The sequence below is a fragment of the Indicator indicator genome, chromosome 1 (genome assembly GCF_027791375.1).
Source record: "Indicator indicator isolate 239-I01 chromosome 1, UM_Iind_1.1, whole genome shotgun sequence".
NCBI lineage: Eukaryota > Metazoa > Chordata > Aves > Piciformes > Indicatoridae > Indicator > Indicator indicator.
The window spans coordinates 46810163-46830953 of record NC_072010.1 but is presented as its reverse complement, the minus strand read 5'-3'; the positions used below and the strand labels follow the sequence as shown (position 1 = coordinate 46830953).

Below are 20791 nucleotides of genomic sequence, written 5' to 3'. Positions count from 1 at the left end.
AAGAACTTTTGCATGATCCATAGCTAAAACTAAATTACTGCTGTAAATGTTTTATTTTCACAAAATACAGACAGATATGCTAGATGTGGAACACTTGGTAAAGCAAGTGCAGACAATCTACTTCTTTCTATTATATTAAAATGTGAGGTCAGCTGCTAAGGACTGTAAGACATATTTACAGGACTGGGGGCTATATTCTGAAAGAAACAACTCTTGAAAGATACTTAGGGGTCATAAAATAAATCTGAACAAAAGTTTCCCAAAAGATGCAGTGCCATGAAGACAGTAACCTAAGTACTCTCTGAAAATTTTAGTAAAGTAGTGCTACCTCTGTAGACCACATGAGGGAGGCTCCTCTACATTCTGAAATGTTATTCCCAGCTCTCTTCTGCAGACATCAAAAACAGGCAGTGAGAGGAAGTCAGAATGGAAAGATAAAAGCTATAACAATGATTTGGAAAGTAGCAAACAATGACTATCAGGAGCAAAACTGAAATGAGAGCTTCCAGAATAGCCCATCAAAAACTATCTTCAGAAGATAAGCTTTCAAGTCTCCCCGGGTCCATTAATAAAACCTAGGTTTTTGTTTAATTTCTATCCAGGAAAGTAGCTGTGTACATTAGAAACAGAAATAGTTGTGCTTGTATTTTTGGTGTAACTGCTTTTAGACATATGCTGCATTATAGCTTCTGAGCCTATATTTCTAGCATAAATTATTCTCACTTTAAATAAGCCTACTGAAATCCTCACGTAAAATGTGACATTATTTCCAACACTCACCATGAGCTGAAAATTCCAGCTCAGTAGCTATCATGGATTATTAGAACACTTATACTCTAAACAGAGTGGGTATCTTCTCAACTGAGGTAAGAGCCAACACCACCTCTCTACCACCCTTTACAGATGCTGAATTCCTAACGACAACCAGAAATCAGTTCTAAGGACTTTTTTAATTATGAGCTGTAGGACAATCAGTCCTCAAATATGATATTATATTCTTAAATAGTATACATTACAATTTATCAAAAAGTACAAGTCATAATTAAGAACTACACTAAATAGGCATATCTGTGAATGATCCATGAAATGAATCAAGGGAAGCATCTGATTCTACAGTCCTGCTCTGGCAGGGGGTTGGACTCAATGATCTCTGGAGGTCCCTTCTAGCCCCTAACATCCTGTGATCCTGTGATCCACCCATTTGTTGCCACGAGGGATTTCAACCAACACTTCTACCTTGAGTAGAAATGTTCCAGTGGTAGAAAGAAATAGTCTGCTGCAAATGCAAGCACAGGCCTGTATGTGGAATATCAAAACTATGTTTTACCCCAATTCAAATATATAAATCAGCAGCAGCAATGGTGTTAGAAAAATCCAGTGATACCAGTATCTCAAAGACTTCTAAGAACTACTTGAAATTACATAGCTGTTACAACAGGTTACTTCAAACAAAGGAAATCTAACAGGAAATAACTCCTCTGCACGCTTGTGTGCTCCAAGCACTAGGCTTGTGCTGCAGCAGAAGCCTGCTATGCATACAATGGCACATACATTCTCCAGAGGTGATCAGATGCTGATAGGAGTTAGTTGCTCATTAACTTTTATTATCAGAAGCATACTACAAAAAGGAATCAAAGTGGCTGTGCCACTATTTCTGTTCATTTCAGAACTTTCAAAATTTTATGATCGAAATACAATCCAATCATCTGCAACCCTCAGCACATTCTCATTTGCTACCCCAAAAATATTTTACATCAAACTGTATTTTCCATTACACGTGAAAGATAAGGATGAGAAGCATGTATTAAATCTTATTAATCCAGTCCTGAGTGTTAGCACACATCTCTGATACACCAGTGGACAGCATATAAACTTAAATCTATTTTTAAAATAATAAAAGAAACCCACCCAGCACTGGGTGCAGCCCTGCATTCAGCATACAAAACAAAAGCTTTCATCCATTTACAGTCTTTTCAGTTTGCTTCTGCTGTTAACAGACTACAGACGAAAAGTTCCCTAAGACAACAGACCTTAACAATTGGCAAAATGTATTTTGTATCTTAGACTCCAAACAAAATGAATGCACTATGAACCATTGCGAAATGGAAGAGAATTAGGATAATGGGCCAGAACTTCTCCTCAGATGTAAGCAACAAGTTGCACATCCAGGTCAAATTGCCATACAAGCTGTATTATTATTGTTTTGGGTTTTGTTGTTTTGGGTTTTTTTGGTTTGGTGTTTTTTTTTTACATATATATATATATATATAAAAAAATAAATAACTGTCAAATTTAATTGCTTGGCTTGGTTTGAGAGTTTTTTTTCTCCCCTCTGGTTCTTCTTCTGAGTACGTGTTTGGACATCAAACTTAATTATCACATGACACTGGGAGTCAGCGAAATCAAGCCTAAAATTTCACTGATGGGATTCTTGGGTTTTGTGAAACGATAAGCAATTTGAGACAAACCACAATGTATTTGTTTCAGAATATACCTTATCATCCAGAGGAGACATAGCAGCATTTTTTTCTGAAGCACAGGACTTACTTTAAAAAACAAAGCAGAGTTTAGTTTGAAGACTATATATAAATTACTGCAGCCAATTGCAAAACCTACAGACTTCTGTTGCCTACTCTTTTTAAACATCTCAAGTAAGAATTTATCTAAGCCAAACTCTCAATCTAGCCAATACTTCATATTCTCCAATAAAGAGGAGCTTTCTTGTCTGGAAGGCTGAATTGGATGATATGCTTTGAAGCCCTGCACAGAAGCTGAGCTCCTACAGCCTGACTCCTTGCTAAGCCTCTTAACTTCTCAGTTCATCCACCCGCCTGCTCCACAGCATTTTACAGAACTGAAGATATATAAGGTATCTTAGCCAAGGTGTCAATCAACACCATCTCATCGATTGGGCTTGCTTTACTGAAGTTTAGACATCACATCTCTCTGCTCACTGGGCTTGCTACTGACATGTCCCAACATCTCTAAGTATTACCAAGAAAATACAGAAGAAGCTCCACTGCGCTGTTAAGGATGTGATGTGGTTCTGTTAATTTCAATTAAAGAAATAAACCAGACAGCAATACTAAAAACAAAATGGAGAGGTAACTGACACTACAGTACATAGAAAACTGCTGTAAACAAAACAAACCACAAGGGTTTCAAACAAAACATGACTGAAGAAGAGCAAAACTAAAGAAATAATCCACATCAGGCCACAGAGGAAAAATAAAATAACCACAAATACAACCTCAACATTAGAACTGCTCACAGAAAACACAGTAAAGCTGAGCAAAGATCTAAACATGGGACTACATTTAAGCTTCATCTTTCTTAAAGCTAGCACACTTGATCCACAGAAACAGGGCTTCTAATAAGCCTAGTCCATCATAAAATAAATAAGAACTTTAGGAGTTAAGTGGTAGATTGGAGAAAATTCAAGAAAATTGTTCAAGTTCTCAAAATCTTTCACAGCAGAACCACATGCTGGAGACCACCATTGTGCATAGCCTTAAAAATCTATGCCAAGATGGAATCTTATTTCTGACCTGAAATACTTAAACCAGGCATTTTCATTAAAAAAAAGAAAGAGACTGGTGAGCACAACAACATGAAAATTTAACTAGCATCAGCCAAGTGAGTGTCTAGTCTGAAAGACCAAATAGTCACTGTGTTATTTCATCAACTTGGACAGCTTTGGCAGAATTCTTTTACAAAACCTTCAGCCTTGTTATGAGCTCTTCTGTTGCTGGGATATTTCAGACAACAAATCAACACTTTTATGAAAATCAGGCTATAATGTAGTGTGGAAAAATTACATAAGCAGGAGTAGAAGAATACAGATTTTAAAATCATAAGAACAGGAATTACTTAAAACTCAGAAAAATAGCCTAGCCAATCTTTACTACGTGTGCTTTTTCAGGTATGCTGACTTTGCAAACAAAAAGTCAATTTTTATGGCTTCTTATTACTATGCACACTGTAGTGTCACAAGAGCTATGGGTAATCTAAACCACTAATTTTTGGCTAATGCACCATGGACAAAACTATTAAGCAAATTCTAACCTATAAGCCCATCAGAAATCACAGAATGGTGCACTATAAAATGGGTTTTGACTCCACAATTACTAATTCAAGTACATCAGCGTTACTGCGGACTCAGTGCCAAACAGCAAAGGCACAACAGTATTTCAAAAATCCCTCTAAAATGTTCTATCAAGGCATCTGGTTAGACGAAAAAAAAAAAATCCTTCAACTTACAAGTACAAAGTTTGAAACTTCAGTACCAGAAAAGAAGAATGCATATTTATACACTAATTGCTAGAGCACACTGCAACATAAAACCCAGAAAAGTCACATTACAGAAACTGTTTTACTTCAGAACAGAATTACTAGATACTTGCAATCTCACATCTGGTTTCAAAATGAAAGAACAAATAGTGTGAAACCAACTTCTACAAAGTTAGGGTATGAAATAAGACATTTGCTTATTTTGTGTTATTTCTAAAGGTATAGGTGATAAAAAGAAAATCTTTAGAAATTTAAGAGTTAATCAAGTCTAACTGAATTAATAATTAAAACAATTTTAGCATAGAATTGCTGCAGTAGAAATACAAGTCCATTCACTTCTTGAGCCTACTGCTCCCATAATGGGTTTTATATATGGCATACAATTTCTCAGAAACTTTAGAAAGCCCAGGAAATCTGTGAACCCATCACCACAAGCAGAACATATTGATCAGAGCAACTCATTATGAGCATAACCTTATGTGACATATATCACTCGCTGCGACTTCTGCATAGAGAGATTAAACTGATAACCAAAGAGTGATTTAAATTTCAAACAGATTTGCCCTTCTAGTCTCTTTATTACCTAATAAATTTAAGTACTACCTTCTAGGGGATAAGTAGGCCGCATGCTCTTCTGGCTTGTTTCAACATACAAATTATGTACTTGATTCAGTTGCCTGCAGCTAAGTGCATTGTGTCTATCTGAGAGGCCATTGAGAGACCAAAAATTATCAAAGGAACAGCATGATAAAGCATAAGACCTATGGAAGGTCTGTACTCATCCTGCCTGGAAGCTGCAGGTCAGCCAGGGTAACTGAGGCCACCTCAAACAGCACTAGATGGCTGTGTGGGACAACCTAGAAGGAGCTTCTACACTGATTCAGCTCCAGACTGAGATACCCTGTACCACAGGGAAGTACACTGAGATGACCAGAGAGGAGTTGAATGCCAAGCACCCATTACCACCAGTAGACTAAAGAGAGCTACTGACTTCATCCTAAAGCAAACACCTACAGTTCTCCCTGGATTTCCTAGACTCTACAAACAAAATTCCCATTGACTGCCACGTATGGAAACTCAGCTGACACTACAGATGCCTGAACTCAGATGTTCAAATCACAAGCCGAATTCAACCCTAAAGCTAGATAACTTCAGGCAAATTATTTCAATTAAATATTACTAGGACAATAATCAATGTAGGATCTTTTACAGACAATGCAAAGAAACAGATGCCTACAGAGACTGACTCAGTTGGATGTATGATTTGGGGTAAAACTAACCCACAGGTACGTATATCCTCCAAAGCACACATGAACATGCTCAGTCGCTCTTAATGATGACTGTAACTATCTTATACAGCCTCATATGGTCATTAGCTTTATTTTCTTCTCCTGTCACATTCCTATAACATTCATTTGCTGTTTCTTTCCTAGTAAGTAATAAACCTTAGGATAATTATCCTATCTTTATCCTTCCTTTAACACCACTTATGCAATCTTAATGGGACCCCAGATGGCAAAAATTAAAAATAATGCTGGCTGATATTTATTTAGAAAATTCAGCAGACCCAGATATAGCTCTAAAAGTTCATTGGCAACAAATAAACATCACATTGATCCCATTACTTGAGACTACTAAGAGCCCTACAAAGCAGTGCTAACAGTCAAGTTACAGCTCTTGGTCTGTCCTATACTTAGCAGTCCCAATTCTACATTAGATGTGGACAAATACACTTTAAAAAATATGCAGCACCATGATAATTTTGGCTTTACAAAAATCCAAAAGCACTGTTTTTCAAATCTGTACTAATCACTAAACCACTAGTCTTCAAATCTCTTACTAATACTAAAGTCAGCATCAACTCTTTCTTTCCAAGAGGTCCACTTCTTTAAGAAATTGGTGAGAATTTCCAATTTATGTGGTTGAGGAAATGGAAAACAATGAAGGAGAACACTTGCCCAGCAAAAAAATAAAATAAAAATTTACATTGTTAGCACTTACATAGTAAAGATTTGCATACACAGGAAAAGAAATGTGTATCTGCCATCTGTGAAGCTTGCTAAATTGTGAAAAACACCAAGCATCAGTGAAATGTCAACTTACTAGTAAAGAAATTAAAAGACTAAGATTACCTTGTTCCAATCTAAAGCACAGGGAACGTTTTGCAGCCTCTATTTCGGGACTTGGATGATCCAGAACACGCCTGCACCACTGCAGAGGGCTCAGTGATTTCTCCGGAGGAGTGAGAATCTTGGTAGGCAAGACGTACAACCTTAACCAAAATACACACAAGTATCAGCAAGATGTGCAATACTTAACTGTTTACTTTTGTATTCTCACTTTTCTGTACCAGTGCAAAGCTCTGCAACATGGTAACAAAAGATACTCCCGAGGAGAAGAGTTTACATTAGTTGTGTTCTCTCCTCAGAAAAGTAGGTGGCAAAATATGAACCTTACAGGTCCGGTACGTCAAAACAAAGTTCAAGGACATTTCCCATTAAAATCTTCCATCTCATCATTACCACTGTTGGCATTTCATCACTGCCCAAGTTCAAATCATGTACCATACACAAACCCAAAGGTGTTACCTGTTTTCCCTTTTATATTTATCTTTACTGGAGAGTAAATAATTTTGGTATTTGATTTTACATTTAAATCATAGTTTCGATGCTACAAATTTCACTCTTTGATCTCTAACAATTTAATCAACTTGTCAAAGTGCTGCTGCTAATTTAATTTTCATACACAGTATGTTCTCCCAAATGAACCAGATGTTGTACAAGTCAGATTTTTAAAGATTCAAAAACATTTGCTAAGAAACATTGAAAATCCAATTCTGATACTCGATTTGGGCAAAAAGAAAAAAAGAAAGGGCAAGAAAAGCTAGTGTATAGGTGTTATTCTCAAACAAGAGTAGGCAACTAATCAGACAATCAAGCACATTAGGAAGCCAGGTATCAAAGCAGATTTCACAGGGAAATTCTTGAAGCTGGGATCTGTGTTGCTGCTGTTGCCCTCGCAGATTAGTGAACAGAAGCAGACACCGGTTCACCTGGGACAGCACAAATCTCCCAGGGAGGCAGCTATTCTTGGCTGCTGTGGAGATAGCTTGTGGCTCTCTGACCTGACCATGTCTGATCGATGGGGCTGCTGCAGACAGTCAGTCAGAGGCGGATTTTCAGGCATCAGCAAAAACACTCCACAGGCTGCAAAGGAATCTGGCCTGCACACAGGCAAAAGGAAAAACCAGGGAAAAAACAAACAAACAAAACCCGGAAACAACATCAACCAACACCCAAAAAACACTCAAGTGAGCTCCTCAGGAAACCACTAACAGGTAGCAGCCTTTCACCATCGGTGTTTCAGCTCAACAGCTACCCAACTCCCCCAAGAGCAACTGTTCTCCCATGTCTGCTCAATGTTGGTTTTTTGTTGTTGGTTTTTTTTTTTTCTCCTTTGAAGTCCATCAGACCCCTCTATCCAGCTCACAAGGAATAAATATCCTTACTGTGATTTTTATCTTTCTTGGCAATTCCAGCAGAGATCAACTATTGAATTTCTCTGAGGAGAGGACTCATTTCCCTCAACTTCCTGCAGTGCCTGGCTACACATCTAAAAAAATGATACTGTGAAAAATGAAAAGAAAAAAAAAAAAGCATCTTTCCATTTTCTTGTGAAGTTGGAGAAGTGCTTCAAAGGCCACACATCTGACTGATGATCAGAGGTTTGTGTAAAAAGCTGAATAGTAAAAAGAAGTTTGACTTGTATGTCATGATGCTATTTCACCAGGTTTTTTTGTAACTGCAGTCAAACAAACAAGCAAGCAAAAAAACAAAACCCAAAGGTATTTAAGGTATAAAATTACCAATCAGCAACTGGGATTCACATAGGTCATTGGCTTTCCCAACAGTAATTTGCTTTAAAGACCGACATTCCAAAAAAGCCCCAAGCAGCTGGCATTACAAAGCTGACCTTTCATGGACAATGACAGAGATTCAGCCTTAAACTACAAACCTTCAACAGTTAAAACAACTCACTCTTTGTGGAATAAATATGTTAACAAGTCCCTGCCACTAAAGTCTTCCTCTGGACAGGTAAGTGTGATACACAACGGTAAGTTCTGCCCCCGTCCCCCCAAAACATTTAGGATTGCTTCCAGGGGGCAAATCAAACAGGAAAGTTTACCAACTCACCTAAATTAATGACAACTTTCCACCATCCCAAAATGTAAACAGGAAAAACATTTTAACAGCATGAGACAAAACAAACCTGATATTCCTTCATGTGAAGGAATACTAGGAGTTAGGGCTAATGTAAAATTTGATTCAAGCATGGACTAACAACCCCAAAACAGACTAATGGTACACAAAATGAAGAAACACTGACAAAATGTCCATGTAATTCGTTGATGATTCCCAAAGGCAAATGTTCCCAAACTGCAGAATGCTATTAATTTGCACCACGAAGTACACACAACCAGCACTCAAAAAATATTTAGATTATTTTTTAAAAATCCTTTCTCTTTAGCCAAAATGAGGAATGTTTAAATGCATCTCAGTTGCATTATACTGTATTTTATTCACAGCTGAGGTAAACTTCAGCTCAATTTAAAAACTGACTGCATAAAAAGCTACACTGAAGATTTTACAGATATTTAAAAGTTATTTAAATACAGATAATCTATATTTTATTGATGACACTTTAGAACAATTGGGCATCGATTAGGTTTAATATGGTTATGTAGCCAATGATTTCCATTGTATTCTAGCAGCATGCCTACAGTGTTTGTCCACATTGCTAAGACAAGTTTTGAGGCATCAGGCTTATTTATTTATATCTCTAGTCTATAAATCCCCCTCTAGCTAAGTGAGAGCTATCTTTCCTCTAGGTCGATTTTATTTTCCGCTACATTCATTCGCTATTCATTTCTGCTTTTACTTCAATTTACCAGTATCCAGCCGAATCCTTTGGAGCTAAATTGGCGCTCAAGGTACACAACCAACCATTTAGATCAATGTCTAGAAGACAAAAGGCCTCCCAAATCCCTTAAAATGAGAGACAATTGGGCAGAGATTTTAGGATGAGGAAGCAGCGCAGCTCAGAGAAAGGCTTTCCCGGCACAATTCCGTTATTTTTAATTCCTTATGTAAATACGAGGGTAAAACTTGGCTGACACCTGAAACTGAAGAGAAACAACCTTCCTCAAAGAGGAAAAGGAACCCAAATGACCCGCCGACAGTGCGATCCCTTAGGCGACCCGAGAGGGCGGGATAAAGCGCCCCCCCACCCCCCCCCTCCCTTGAACCCCATCCGTCCGTAGGGCCAACCGCAGTGATGACACGTTTTAGGGTGAGGAAAAAAAAAATATGAAAAATACAAAACAAAACCCAGGCAGATTTAAGTCTAAGCAGAAAGAGATCAAGTGGGGGCTACTGCTAATCAGAGCCTGGAGAGCACCAGCGGGGTGTGCGCTGCACCAATGGACGTTGCATGTGCCGGCAGCCCGGCCGAGAACCAGGGGACGATGCACACCCGGGCCGGGGGACATCGCTGGGGCGGGGCAGGGACGGGCCGAGCCGCATGTACCATGTATCCTCGTCCTGTTCGCAGCAGCCATCCTCCAGCTCCAGCACCGCAACCTCGTCCAGCACCGTGGCCGCCACCGCCCCCGGGCTGCTGCCGCCGGCAGCTTCCTGCCCCCCGCCGCCAGCCGCGGGCAGGCCAGCCGAGGGTTTGAAATAGGCAAGGGGTTCCGGCGGGCCCAGCGCGGTGGCACACAGCAGGGTGGGCACGGGGCTGGGCAAGCATGGTGTGGCCCCACCGCCCACCACGGATGGGGGGCTGGCGGGGCGCAGTCCACCGGTGGCCGGCGGCGGGGCCAGCAGCAGGTGAGGGCTGGGCGGGCCGGTCGTGACCGCGGCAGCGGCGGCGCGGCTCCGGAGCTGCTCGTTTTGCTTTTCCAGCTTCCGCACCAGCTCCTGCAGCTTCTTCACCTCCAATTCGGCGCTGACGGCGGAGCCGACGCCGCTTCCCTTCACCTCCGCCATCATCGCCGGCTTCAGCAAGGCAGCCTCCATCCTGCCGGTCCGCAGCCACCGGCACCTGCTCCGCCGCGCCGCCGGAGGGCAGCGCCCGGCCCCCAAGGGTGGTGGGAAGGCGGGAGGAGGGCCGGGGAGCACCGTTCGCCGCGCTAGGGGCTCGGCTCGTCCCGACCCTGCGCTGCCCGCCCCCGCTCCGCCGCCGCTCGTCAGCAGCGAGTAGGACGCGCGTGGGATCTCCTCCCACTCCGGTAGCCGGGGTGTCGCGCACACGCAAACACGGCGGGAACAAAGCCGCCTGGCTACCCCTCCATCCACTCAGGGGAAGGGGGCAGCGAGGGCCGCTTCGGCGGAAACCTCCGCGGGTAGCCCCGGGGGCAGCAGCGCTGCCTCAGCGCGGGTCTTTAAACAAAGGTGCCTTCCCCCCCACCCCAGCCGCGGGTTGGACTCGGCCCAGGACGCCGCTCCTCTCGTGAGCCGTGCAATTAGAGCCTGGTGGTGTCAGGGTTGTAATTATGCAGATTGAACGTGTGATGGGAATAAGAATCACAAATAGAGGCTTTGTTGGGCTTGAAGGGAACGAATTTAGCCAAAAGCAGCCGTTTGTGGGGTTGAAACATGCTGATTCTAGGAGTTTTGATTCATAGCAAGGAAAGGGAGGTATTCTTGAAGATACGTTACTGGAAAGCAAGTGTAGAAGAGAAAAATATCATTGTTTATGTTAGGAGAACCCCGGAGATCAAAGATGTCCTCATACTGAAAATGCTTCCTTTAATGACGTTCAGATACACGGGTTTGTAATATTCAGGTCTTGGAGACTTGAGAATAACATTACTCAAGGTAGTGTTTTCACGTTGTCCTTCATTGATTGGTTTTGAAAGAAACCATTGCTTATGACCATTCCTCCCACTTAGCAGGTGAGCATAGATTCAGTGTTGCCAAGGCAGCTTAAGCTGTCACACAACCCTTGTATGTTTTGCCTAAAATTTGCCTAAATACAACTACAGAGGAAACCTCCTAAGTTAGTGCTCTGAAGTCTCCTAAAGCTCTGATGTGAAATAAAGGACGTATCTCCATGAAGCATGTAAGTTACTTGGTCACCCACTACTAGCTATGAGTTGGTCACTGCCCAATTCTTGAGCGGCAACTTTAGGCAGAGCAGTAGCAGTAACAGCCACCACTGCTTTCATGGTAGTTCATTGCTGTCTCAGATGTCTAACATGAGGAGGAACAGGCATGCATTCTCTGCTCAGGCCACAAGTCAACTTTGAAATCATCCAACCCGTAAGTTTTCTCTCTTGTTTATAGTCTGGAAACTTCTGCACATGCATGGGACAATGGCACTATTGTTTTTCAGCCTTTTAAGCACTTTTGCAGTGCAAATAATAGCAGGTACTACAAGAATGGCTGGAAAGGAAGTAGAGCAGGGCATGAAGTATTGAATTCCACATAATATAACTTTTATCACTGAAGAAAACAAGTACAACCCACAGTCAACTACATTGGGACCAGGCAGCACTTAATCCAAAACTTCTGTTTGGTCTCCACCATCGGTTGGAAGAAGTGGAAAAATATTGAAACTGTAAAAACTGGCTCTAATTCTGCCATGCATTGTCAGAGTAAGTAACATAATACTGTTTTCACTACTACAGATAACTGCAATCTTTATTCCCATATGTAGAAGAAGGATTTGGGTTCTACATGGATAACCACAGGCAAAAGCCCTATCTCTCACTGTTACCACTAATAATGGTACTAGCCTTAGTTCTTAGAAATACATATGGCAATCTAGTAAGATTGTAAAGTGATAAAAAGGATAATTCACAGCATATGTAATGTTGAGTTTATTAGACACCAGTAATAAACAATGAAAAAAAAGCCAAGAAGAGGTTTTGATAATATCAGTGCTGGAAAATGCAATGAGGCAAAGGAAATACTCAGATTCAGAATGGAGGAATGACTTTTTCTCTTTGAAGCAAACAAAGAAAGTTATTTATCGGGCCAACAACAAAGCAGAAAATGAGTATCTGTTTTTTCAGACTGCCAGAACAGGACCATGGCAGTGTGGTCAGCATATTGCATCCTTTACAAAAAAAATAATTAATGTCGACACCAGTTGGGAGATACATCAGGAGATGTATTTGGAGACACACTAGGGCATGTGGCATCATCTCATAGAACTTTAAGTCACCATGGAAATGTTTGTCCTCAGTTATGAGTAAAAGTAGTTGAACATTTTCAACTGTACTGTTAGTGCCACCTACATAAATGCTGCCTGTAGCCCCTTGTTTCAGAACAGTTCCCAAGAGGAAAAATCTTAAGACTGAGCATAGTGCCCTAGGATGGGTACAAAAGCTTTTCCAGGCAGTTCAGATTAACTCATCATAGGCAGGATCAGCTCATTGCATCTAGTCTCCAAGATGGCCCAGAAGTTTGGCTCTTTCTTAAGTGAGACTGCTTTGAGCCTAATATCCATTCAGCAGTGTTGATAGAAAACGTTTTAAACTTGTGTGAATTTCAAATTCCCTGGTCACAGTCACTGAGACCTTGTCTTTTCTCCAGGCGTTGCCTGGATAGGTGGATCTAGTAAGGGTGAAAATGTGTTTCACTGTTGTATTTGTTGCTCTGTTTTAAAAACACATGTAATTTCACTAACCATGTGGCTTCATGTAGAGGTGCTGGCAGATAAAATGTGTGTTTATGAACACTAGCTGATGAGTTTGATCATCCCAGATCTCCATGAGCTCTTTACAAACCACAGTGAAGACTTGGTGGTTCCATGTCTTTTTTTTTTTTTTAAAGGCATTTGTAAAATGTTTTAATGCCAACCCCAAACAACCCATGCCCATGAAACCTGTTGTTCCTGCATCTGAGAAAACACCCTAAAGCAGTTAGAGATCTACCAGTGGATGGTACTTACATGGTATTTTATAGCAGAAATTTCTGATTCACTATAGCTGCTAATATGTTCCCAATGAGGAGAACAAAGAAGCAGGAAGTCTACAAATCCCATCTGCTCTTCTCTGATAATAAGCCTGTTGCTTTATGCTGCAATAGCTGCAGGCTTGACTTGCCTTTCAGGCAAGCCAGTAAAGAATTAATTGCAGTAATCCAGTCTGGGCTATACAAAAGACATGTTACAATAAGGTCAGAGCATGGACAGAAAACTCCCAAGTCTGGTGAGATAATTTAAAAGTGCAATTCCAGTCTGAAAAATGACAGTGAAAGTAGTTCTATAAAAATAGAGACACTACCATGCCATCTAATCCAGAATTGTCTCTTTAACAAAAGGCTGATAGTAGCTTTGTAAGGAAAATATATCAGAAACAATAAAAACATTGAGGGATTTTCTCCAGCTTTCAGAAATCACCAAACTGAGACATCTGGGCCATTTATATTTGATAGCCACCAATGTGTAATAATATTACATTCGCCGAGCCCCATTTTTAAATCATCTAAACATTAGGACTCTACAACACCCTGTAGCAATTAGCACTGCAATTTAATTATGTATTGTAAGAAAAACTGCTTGCTATTATCTCCTTTAAATCTGCTGCCTAGTAATTTAATTGGGTGTCCCTTAGTTCTGTTTTTCTGAGAAAGACAGAATGATTAATCATTCTCTATTCAGCTTCTCTTTGTCATTTATGACTACATAAAACTCAGTTACTTCTCTTCCAAGTGACAAGCCCTAATTTATATAGCCTTGCCCCCAGAGAAGCCAGGCTGAACCTCCCATTGTTTCCTGTCTTCCTCCATAATGAAAACTAAATTTTCTAACCCATTCTTTCCGTCTTATTGATAATGTTTTCTTATGTCATGATAGCTTAGGGAAAGACTGTGACAAAAAAAAAAAAAAATCTTGTAAATCCAGGTATACTCAGTTAAAGAAATCATCTTAACCGAAAGCATATTGGCTCCTTCAGAAACATTCATCTATTCATGAGCATACTTTGCCTTAAAAAAGCTGTGTGGACTCTCCTCCAATATATTGTAGAAATCCAGATGACTCTGTCTTCTGTTGTTTATTATGATCTGTACAATTGGCTTGATAGAAAATCAGACTAACTGAAATGGAGCTCCCCAGATCAGCTTTTATGTTTTTTCAAGAATAATGTCCCAGCTGATGCATCCAATTCATTTGGCACCAAGCCTGCTGTGAATGATTGGGTAAATGGCTGTGAGAAGTTTGATGATGTCTTGCTTGGGCTGCTGTAGGGCTTTTGCAGAGGTACTATCTGGTCCTAGCAATTTGTTATTGTTAAACTTATAATTTTGCTTTACAATATTTGGGCAATTAAATACTTTGCTGGAAGTTATAGCATGGATTCTCCCTTCTCAATGTCTCTTGAAAACATTTTGACTTCCTAGATGTTGCTAATTTCCTGCTAATTGATTTTCTCCTTTTTTTTTTTATTTTCCTTTTTAAACTAATTAATATTAAATTGAAGTACATCGGAGTCACTATTAGAATGTATTTTCTATGGGATCAAATCCAAAACTGCATCACTTTCTGTGAGGCAAAATGGCTTCAGAAAATCAGTGGTTATGGCATCCATGGCATCCAAAGATAGTGTCTGTTCATTAAGCTTAGGGTCTTCCAGTTTGATCCATCTGGACAGAACTACCCATGACAGCTCTAAGGTAATGGATTGTTATTTTATTTTGCTTTATCAATTCCATATCAAATCACTCAGGCTTTCAAATCACAGAATCACAAAATGATAGGGGTTGGAAGGGACATCTGAAGATCATCTAGTCTAACCCTTCTGTTAGCACAGGGTCACCTATAGTAAATCACACAGGAACACGTACAGGCAGGTTTTGAATGTCTCCAGAGGCGGAGTCCATAACCTCTGCGGGCAGCCTGTTCCAGTACTCTGCCATCCTCAAAGTGAAGACTTTTTTTTTTCTTGTGTTAATGTGGAACCTCCTGTGTCCAGTTTGTGTCCATTGCCCCTTGCCCTGCCACTGGACACCACTGAAAAGAGTCTGCCTTCATCCTCCTGATACTAATCTAATCCCTTCCCTTCACTACAGAAATCATCACTCCAAGCCTTGCAAATCAGAGTGGGTTGTTTCTTGCTAATGAGTCTTCATTGAGAACAAAGACTAATTATGCTTTCAAAGAAGCTTGAACATTTGCATTGTCTCTAGTATGTAAGTGTATTGGAGAGTATAATTTGGTTCACAGAACATTACCACTGATGAATAAGAAGGGGAAGGTAGAGGGAGAGATTTGGAGTTCAAGGTTGTAAATAAATGAGCTGATAAAGGTTTTGTGATAGGCTGGCTGAGTGTAAAATGACTGAAGTACAGCTTCTCCAGGAAGCTAAAAATCTGTGACACATTTTACCAGGAATCCAGATTTTACCTTGATTCGTTTCCAAGGAGCAATGGCTGTTGACATGAAAAAGTTCCTTATCTCATGATGACATGAATATACTGGTGGGTTCAACTAATTCTGGTTCGGTTTTGTGGGTTTGTTGGGTGTTTTTTTGGTTGGTTGGTTGGGTTTTTTTTTCCTTCTATCATGTTTAATTTTGTCTGCATATAGGTGGAGAAGCAGATTCAGGTGATTCATCAGCTTTGCAATCAAGTGAAAAAAAAAATGTTTACTGTCCATGTTACCAACTCCATCATATGAATAACTCAGTGATCTTTATACAATTTGCAAAACGTTATTAAGTATAGGCCAGCAGACTGAATGCTTTATGACACTGTAAAGTGATTTAGGAGCTACCGTGTTGAAAAACTAAAGAGCAATGTGCTTAGCATTGGTGCTAAGCTAAAGAGCAATATGCTTAGCATGTGAAAAATTAAATATTAACACCCCCCCACCCCCTCAGTCCCACAGTAAATGTGGTTTTTGAGAAGGCACATCAGTGTGGCACTGATGCCACATCAAAACAGTGTGGAAAGTTTGCAAAGGGAATAGTTTCAAACAGTCTTGAACATTTCTTTAAGTTCAGTTTGATCAGGCAAAAATCTTTGCTGAATAGTTGGAAGTGGCCATGTAACTTATTTGTGTGAATTCTATTTTCCCTTTAGATGGGATGTGAAAAAAAGCCTAGTGTGCAAAAACCTATCTGTATCCCACTCGATCACAAAATATCCAATAAATGGCAAAGATATCTAGAGGGAAATGTAGGTACAGTTAGAAAACCTAAATCCAACCTTGTTTTCCAGACCCTCTGTTCTGTATGCTATATAACTAGCAGAGTACTTGAGATCTTCCCTGCATAAAATCATCAGATCAGCATAAAAACCTTTGCCATTCCTCCTGCCATACCAGGTCTCCTGAATCCAAGTAGTGATGAATCTATCAGTCTTTGGGCCTCTGGGTCCCTTTTGTCCATTCTGGAAGTGTGCAGTCAGTGTCAAACACACCTCCAAGACTGAAGGAAAGCTACTCTATAATCAGCCCTTTCTGGGACAGTGCGAAAACAGAAGAAATATGATTGAGCAAAGGCATTTTTTTGAGTACACTCCTTGTTGACGAGTGTATGAATTATGGGTTTACAAAAAGAGCATATTCTTCTTAACTAGGCTTTTCCTTGTGTTTGTTCCAAATCCATTATGAGAAGCAAAATCTCTGCTACCTCCACTCCCCTGTTTCATTTATGTTCCCACTGAGGAGATGCTGATTTTGAACTAGAAGGCAGGGGAGTTTTTAAACAGTTCCAGTTGCCTCCAAGTTAAAAACCAGAAACCAGAGTTCTCAAAGCTTGAGCTTTCCTCTGACTGCATGTCTGAGATGTCTTGCACTAGACTGGAAGAGGCAGAAATATTACTGCTCCTTCCCTGCTTTTCTCCTCCAGATTTCCCCAGCTGTCATTCACGTTAAAACTGGTACACTTACTTCCATGGAGAATTTTGTTGTGAGAAAACTGATGTTTTGTTACAGAAGGCTTTACTATAACTTATCTTCTACTTCAGTAAATGGATAAAAGCAGTGTTCAAATGCCACAAGTGGAAAGAAGTGGAAATTTAAATGGAAGTTCTGTTCACAACTATATACAACAGTACAAAAACATACAAAATACGCAAATCTATAGGCAACCTCAGCCCAGTTCTGCAGTCTGGGCTTACCACAGAACTCCATTAGAATCATAGAATCAGTCAGGGTTTGAAGGGACCTCAGGGAACATCTAGTTCCAACCCCCCTGCCATGGGCAGGGACACCTCACACTAGAGCAGGCTGGCCAGAGCCTCATCCAGCCTGGCCTTAAACACCTCCAGGGATGGGGCCTCAACCACCTCCCTGGACAACCCATTCCAGGCTCTCACCACTCATGGGGAAGAACTTCTTCCTTATGTCCAGCCTGAATCTCCCCACTTCCAGCTTTGTTCCATTCCCCCTAGTCCTGTCACTACCTGATATCCTAAAAAGTCCCTCCCCAGCTTTCTCGTAGGCCCCCTTCAGATACTTTAAGGCCACAAGAAGGTCACCTCAGAGCCTTCTCGTCTTCAGACTGAACAACCCCAACTCTCTCAGTCTGTCCTCATAGGAGAGGTGCTCCAGCCCTCTGATCATCCTCATGGCCAAAGCTATCCACAAACCAGGCCAAAACCCCAGGCCTCAGTTCCCCAAGGCCTCCCCCTGCACCAGGCTGCATTATGCGGCCAGAAAATCATCTTGCCTGCACCAGGCCCCACTCCCCCACAAAGAGATAAGAGAGAGAAGAGCCCACGCATGCTGGGAGAAGAGATGGAGGAAAAGGCAGAACTGACTCTACAGTCGGTTTATATAGAAGATAAAGATGCAGTATTATGGGATGGAATAACATAATTTCCAGAGTCATTCCCCTTGGGATGGACAGACTGTCCAGTCCCCCAGGAGGACCTCTCTGTGGTGGGACAGCTATTCATTAACTCACAGAAAAGTTCTATGGGTGGAAGCTACAACAGACTAACATTTTCTGGAATATTTATCTTACAGTCAAGTCTGAGTACTGATTTTAACAGCACCATTATTTATGGCAACACTATTACTTTCTAAATTCCTATCCCCAGTATTCAAAATCACCAACTCTACTTGTCTTTAATTGGCTTCTTTGCATAATGTGTTCACCTTTTCTTTTATTTCTGCTTCCTTTGGATATTTTGACATGTGAACGCTATTTTTTCCCCTCCTATTAGGAAAAATGTCTTTGAATGCCAGAAAAAACTTTGCTGTTTCTTTCCAGAAATTATTTATTTCTTTTTTTTTTGTTGTTGTTGTTGTTGTTCCTGAGTAGGTCATTTTAAAACGTTGGCTGCCATTGTTTTGACCACAAGAGCTGTATAAGCTTCCTAAACAGGTGTCTGGTGACTGCATAGTGATGCCGAGACTCAGACCAGTGCTTTTGGCATAATTTTTCTTGGATACTGACTCCAACAGGACAAAACTAAACAGTTTTAAGTCTTGACACAGGGTATGAGACTAGCTGTCAATTTATACCTGATGTAGTTACAAAAACCATGAGAAATGGTAGCTTTACAAGTAGTTTGCTTGGAAAGGGGAATGAAATCTGCCTTTTTTTTTTTTTTTTTTTTTTTTAAGCCAGTTATGCAGGTGCAGCAGTACCACCCAGAGGCCACCGCTGTGCTGGGTACTGCATACACAATAGTTCCATTCCAAAAGAGCTCAGAGATTGGAAAAGTGAAAATACTCAGGCTTAGAGGAGATCATTATATGAAGATATTTCTAGTACTCTCAGATGAAAACCCCCTATCTTCCTCACCATCCCACTCCAGCCAAATCTGAGTGCAGACAACTCCTCTAATGTTGCTAGAAAGAATCACACTAATACAGATAAACAGAGAGTCATCCGAGCTGCATTTAATCGTGCATTCGAGCACTCGGATAAAGGAGAGGAATTCCAGGATCTGTTCTTTGCTTCCAGGATTGTCTCTATGTTTTGTATTCAGTAGTCAATAGACACAGAGTGAATGTGCAAGCAGTGCAGCTATTCTGTGGGCCACAGGGATCCACCCTGCACAGGTCTGTGAACATAACAAAAATATTAATGGAAACACCTTGTTTATTTCACACACTAGCCTGTTCCACTGTGTTGTGCAACTTGGTTAAAATACAGCTACATTTGGGGAAGAAGTTGAACTTGACCCTCCCACTTTCTAGGCCAGTGATCTGTTGAAAGAGAACATCACTACCAGATTTTAAAAGGTGGTAGTTAAAAGAAGATTTTTGAGGAGGTCTGATCCTAGGCAGTGTGTGCCAAACATATTTTGAGAGTATCTGCAGATTCATCTCCCTGACATGCAAAGAATGTTTCTAAGTCTCACTTTTACTAATGTAGATTAGAGCCAAGTTGCTCAGACCAGCCAGAGCACAAAACTGGATAGTAGGTCTTTGAAGTCAGAGAAGGAAATATCTCATGACTTTAAGACTTCAGTGATTCTGCATCTGTTGAGCAGATAAACAGAGCTAATTTTGTCATCATTTTCAGATTCAGCATATCAAAACCACCTAAGTATTTAGTGTCTTTGTCCTTCATCTTTACAAAATGAAGGCTGTCTGTGCTGATATGCTGCTGTGAAGAAAAACAAGGTGTTTTGTTGCAACAGAAGGGAGCAAAAGAGGCTACATCTCTCCCTTGTAGTTTGATCTCAACTGAACTGGAAGCTAAAACCATCTCCTGGTGTAACAGAGTAGGTGTAGTGAGTAATATGCAAGTATGATCAGAAAACAAAACCAAACAGGAAAGTGGATACTTTTCATTCTAAGCAACAGGGTTATGTTAGAATATCCAGGGGAGGCAGCGAGGAGAGTTCTGACTTTTGTATGTATTCTGAGTAACTACACTGAACACATGACATTTCAGCATGATCTGTGTCTCCATACCAAGGGGTGAGAAACAGAGCTGAGCTCCTGAATAAAAGTAAAGCCTCTCTGATGTTGACCAGCTGTTTACAAGCCTAGCTAAGGAGGGTTCACCAAGTAAAGGAGAGCATGACTTGCCAAACTCACAGAGATGTTTATTTCAAGAGGAAGAGGATGAGGGGACAATGTTACAGGTGTTTGTCACCTTGTGCCAAGCACTGATAGAGTGGTTTCTCAGGCTAAGTGCACTGTGAGAACCTACAGAATGTATTAATACAGAAAAGCTGTTCTTGAGACATTCCTTGTCCTTGTAAATAGCAGCAGCTTTAAAGCCATCTATGTATTTAACTGCATCAATATGTATTATGTGCATTGACTCTTTTCCTCTTATTTCTTGATTATTCCCTCTGTAGAGCTATTCCCCAGCTTTGTAAAATAAAGTATCCATTACACACTGAAAATATGGGCCTGATGAATCACAAAACCCCACATAATTTAGTGCATCATCTCTCAATACAGCTTTTCAGTCTAATTTAATGCTTTATTGAAGACAACGCGTTCATTAAAACAGCTGCCAGCAAACTGTTCATTTGGATTGTTTCAGGGAAGCACTAGTGAAAGACAAATAAAACACCAC

General features: G+C 40.6%; 1 protein-coding gene across 1 annotated transcript in view; it reads right to left on the bottom strand.

The window, feature by feature from the left end:
* The window catches only part of SLAIN1 (SLAIN motif family member 1), a 48576-nt gene extending 38209 nt beyond the window's left edge, over positions 1–10367 (bottom strand). The window contains exons 1-2 of the mRNA XM_054385990.1: positions 9877–10367; positions 6423–6562 (exon numbers count right to left, since the gene is read on the bottom strand). Coding sequence (XP_054241965.1) covers positions 6423–6562; positions 9877–10367 — 631 coding nt within the window. The remainder of the gene's footprint in view (positions 1–6422; positions 6563–9876) is intronic.
* Between the last annotated feature and the right edge of the window lie 10424 nt (positions 10368–20791).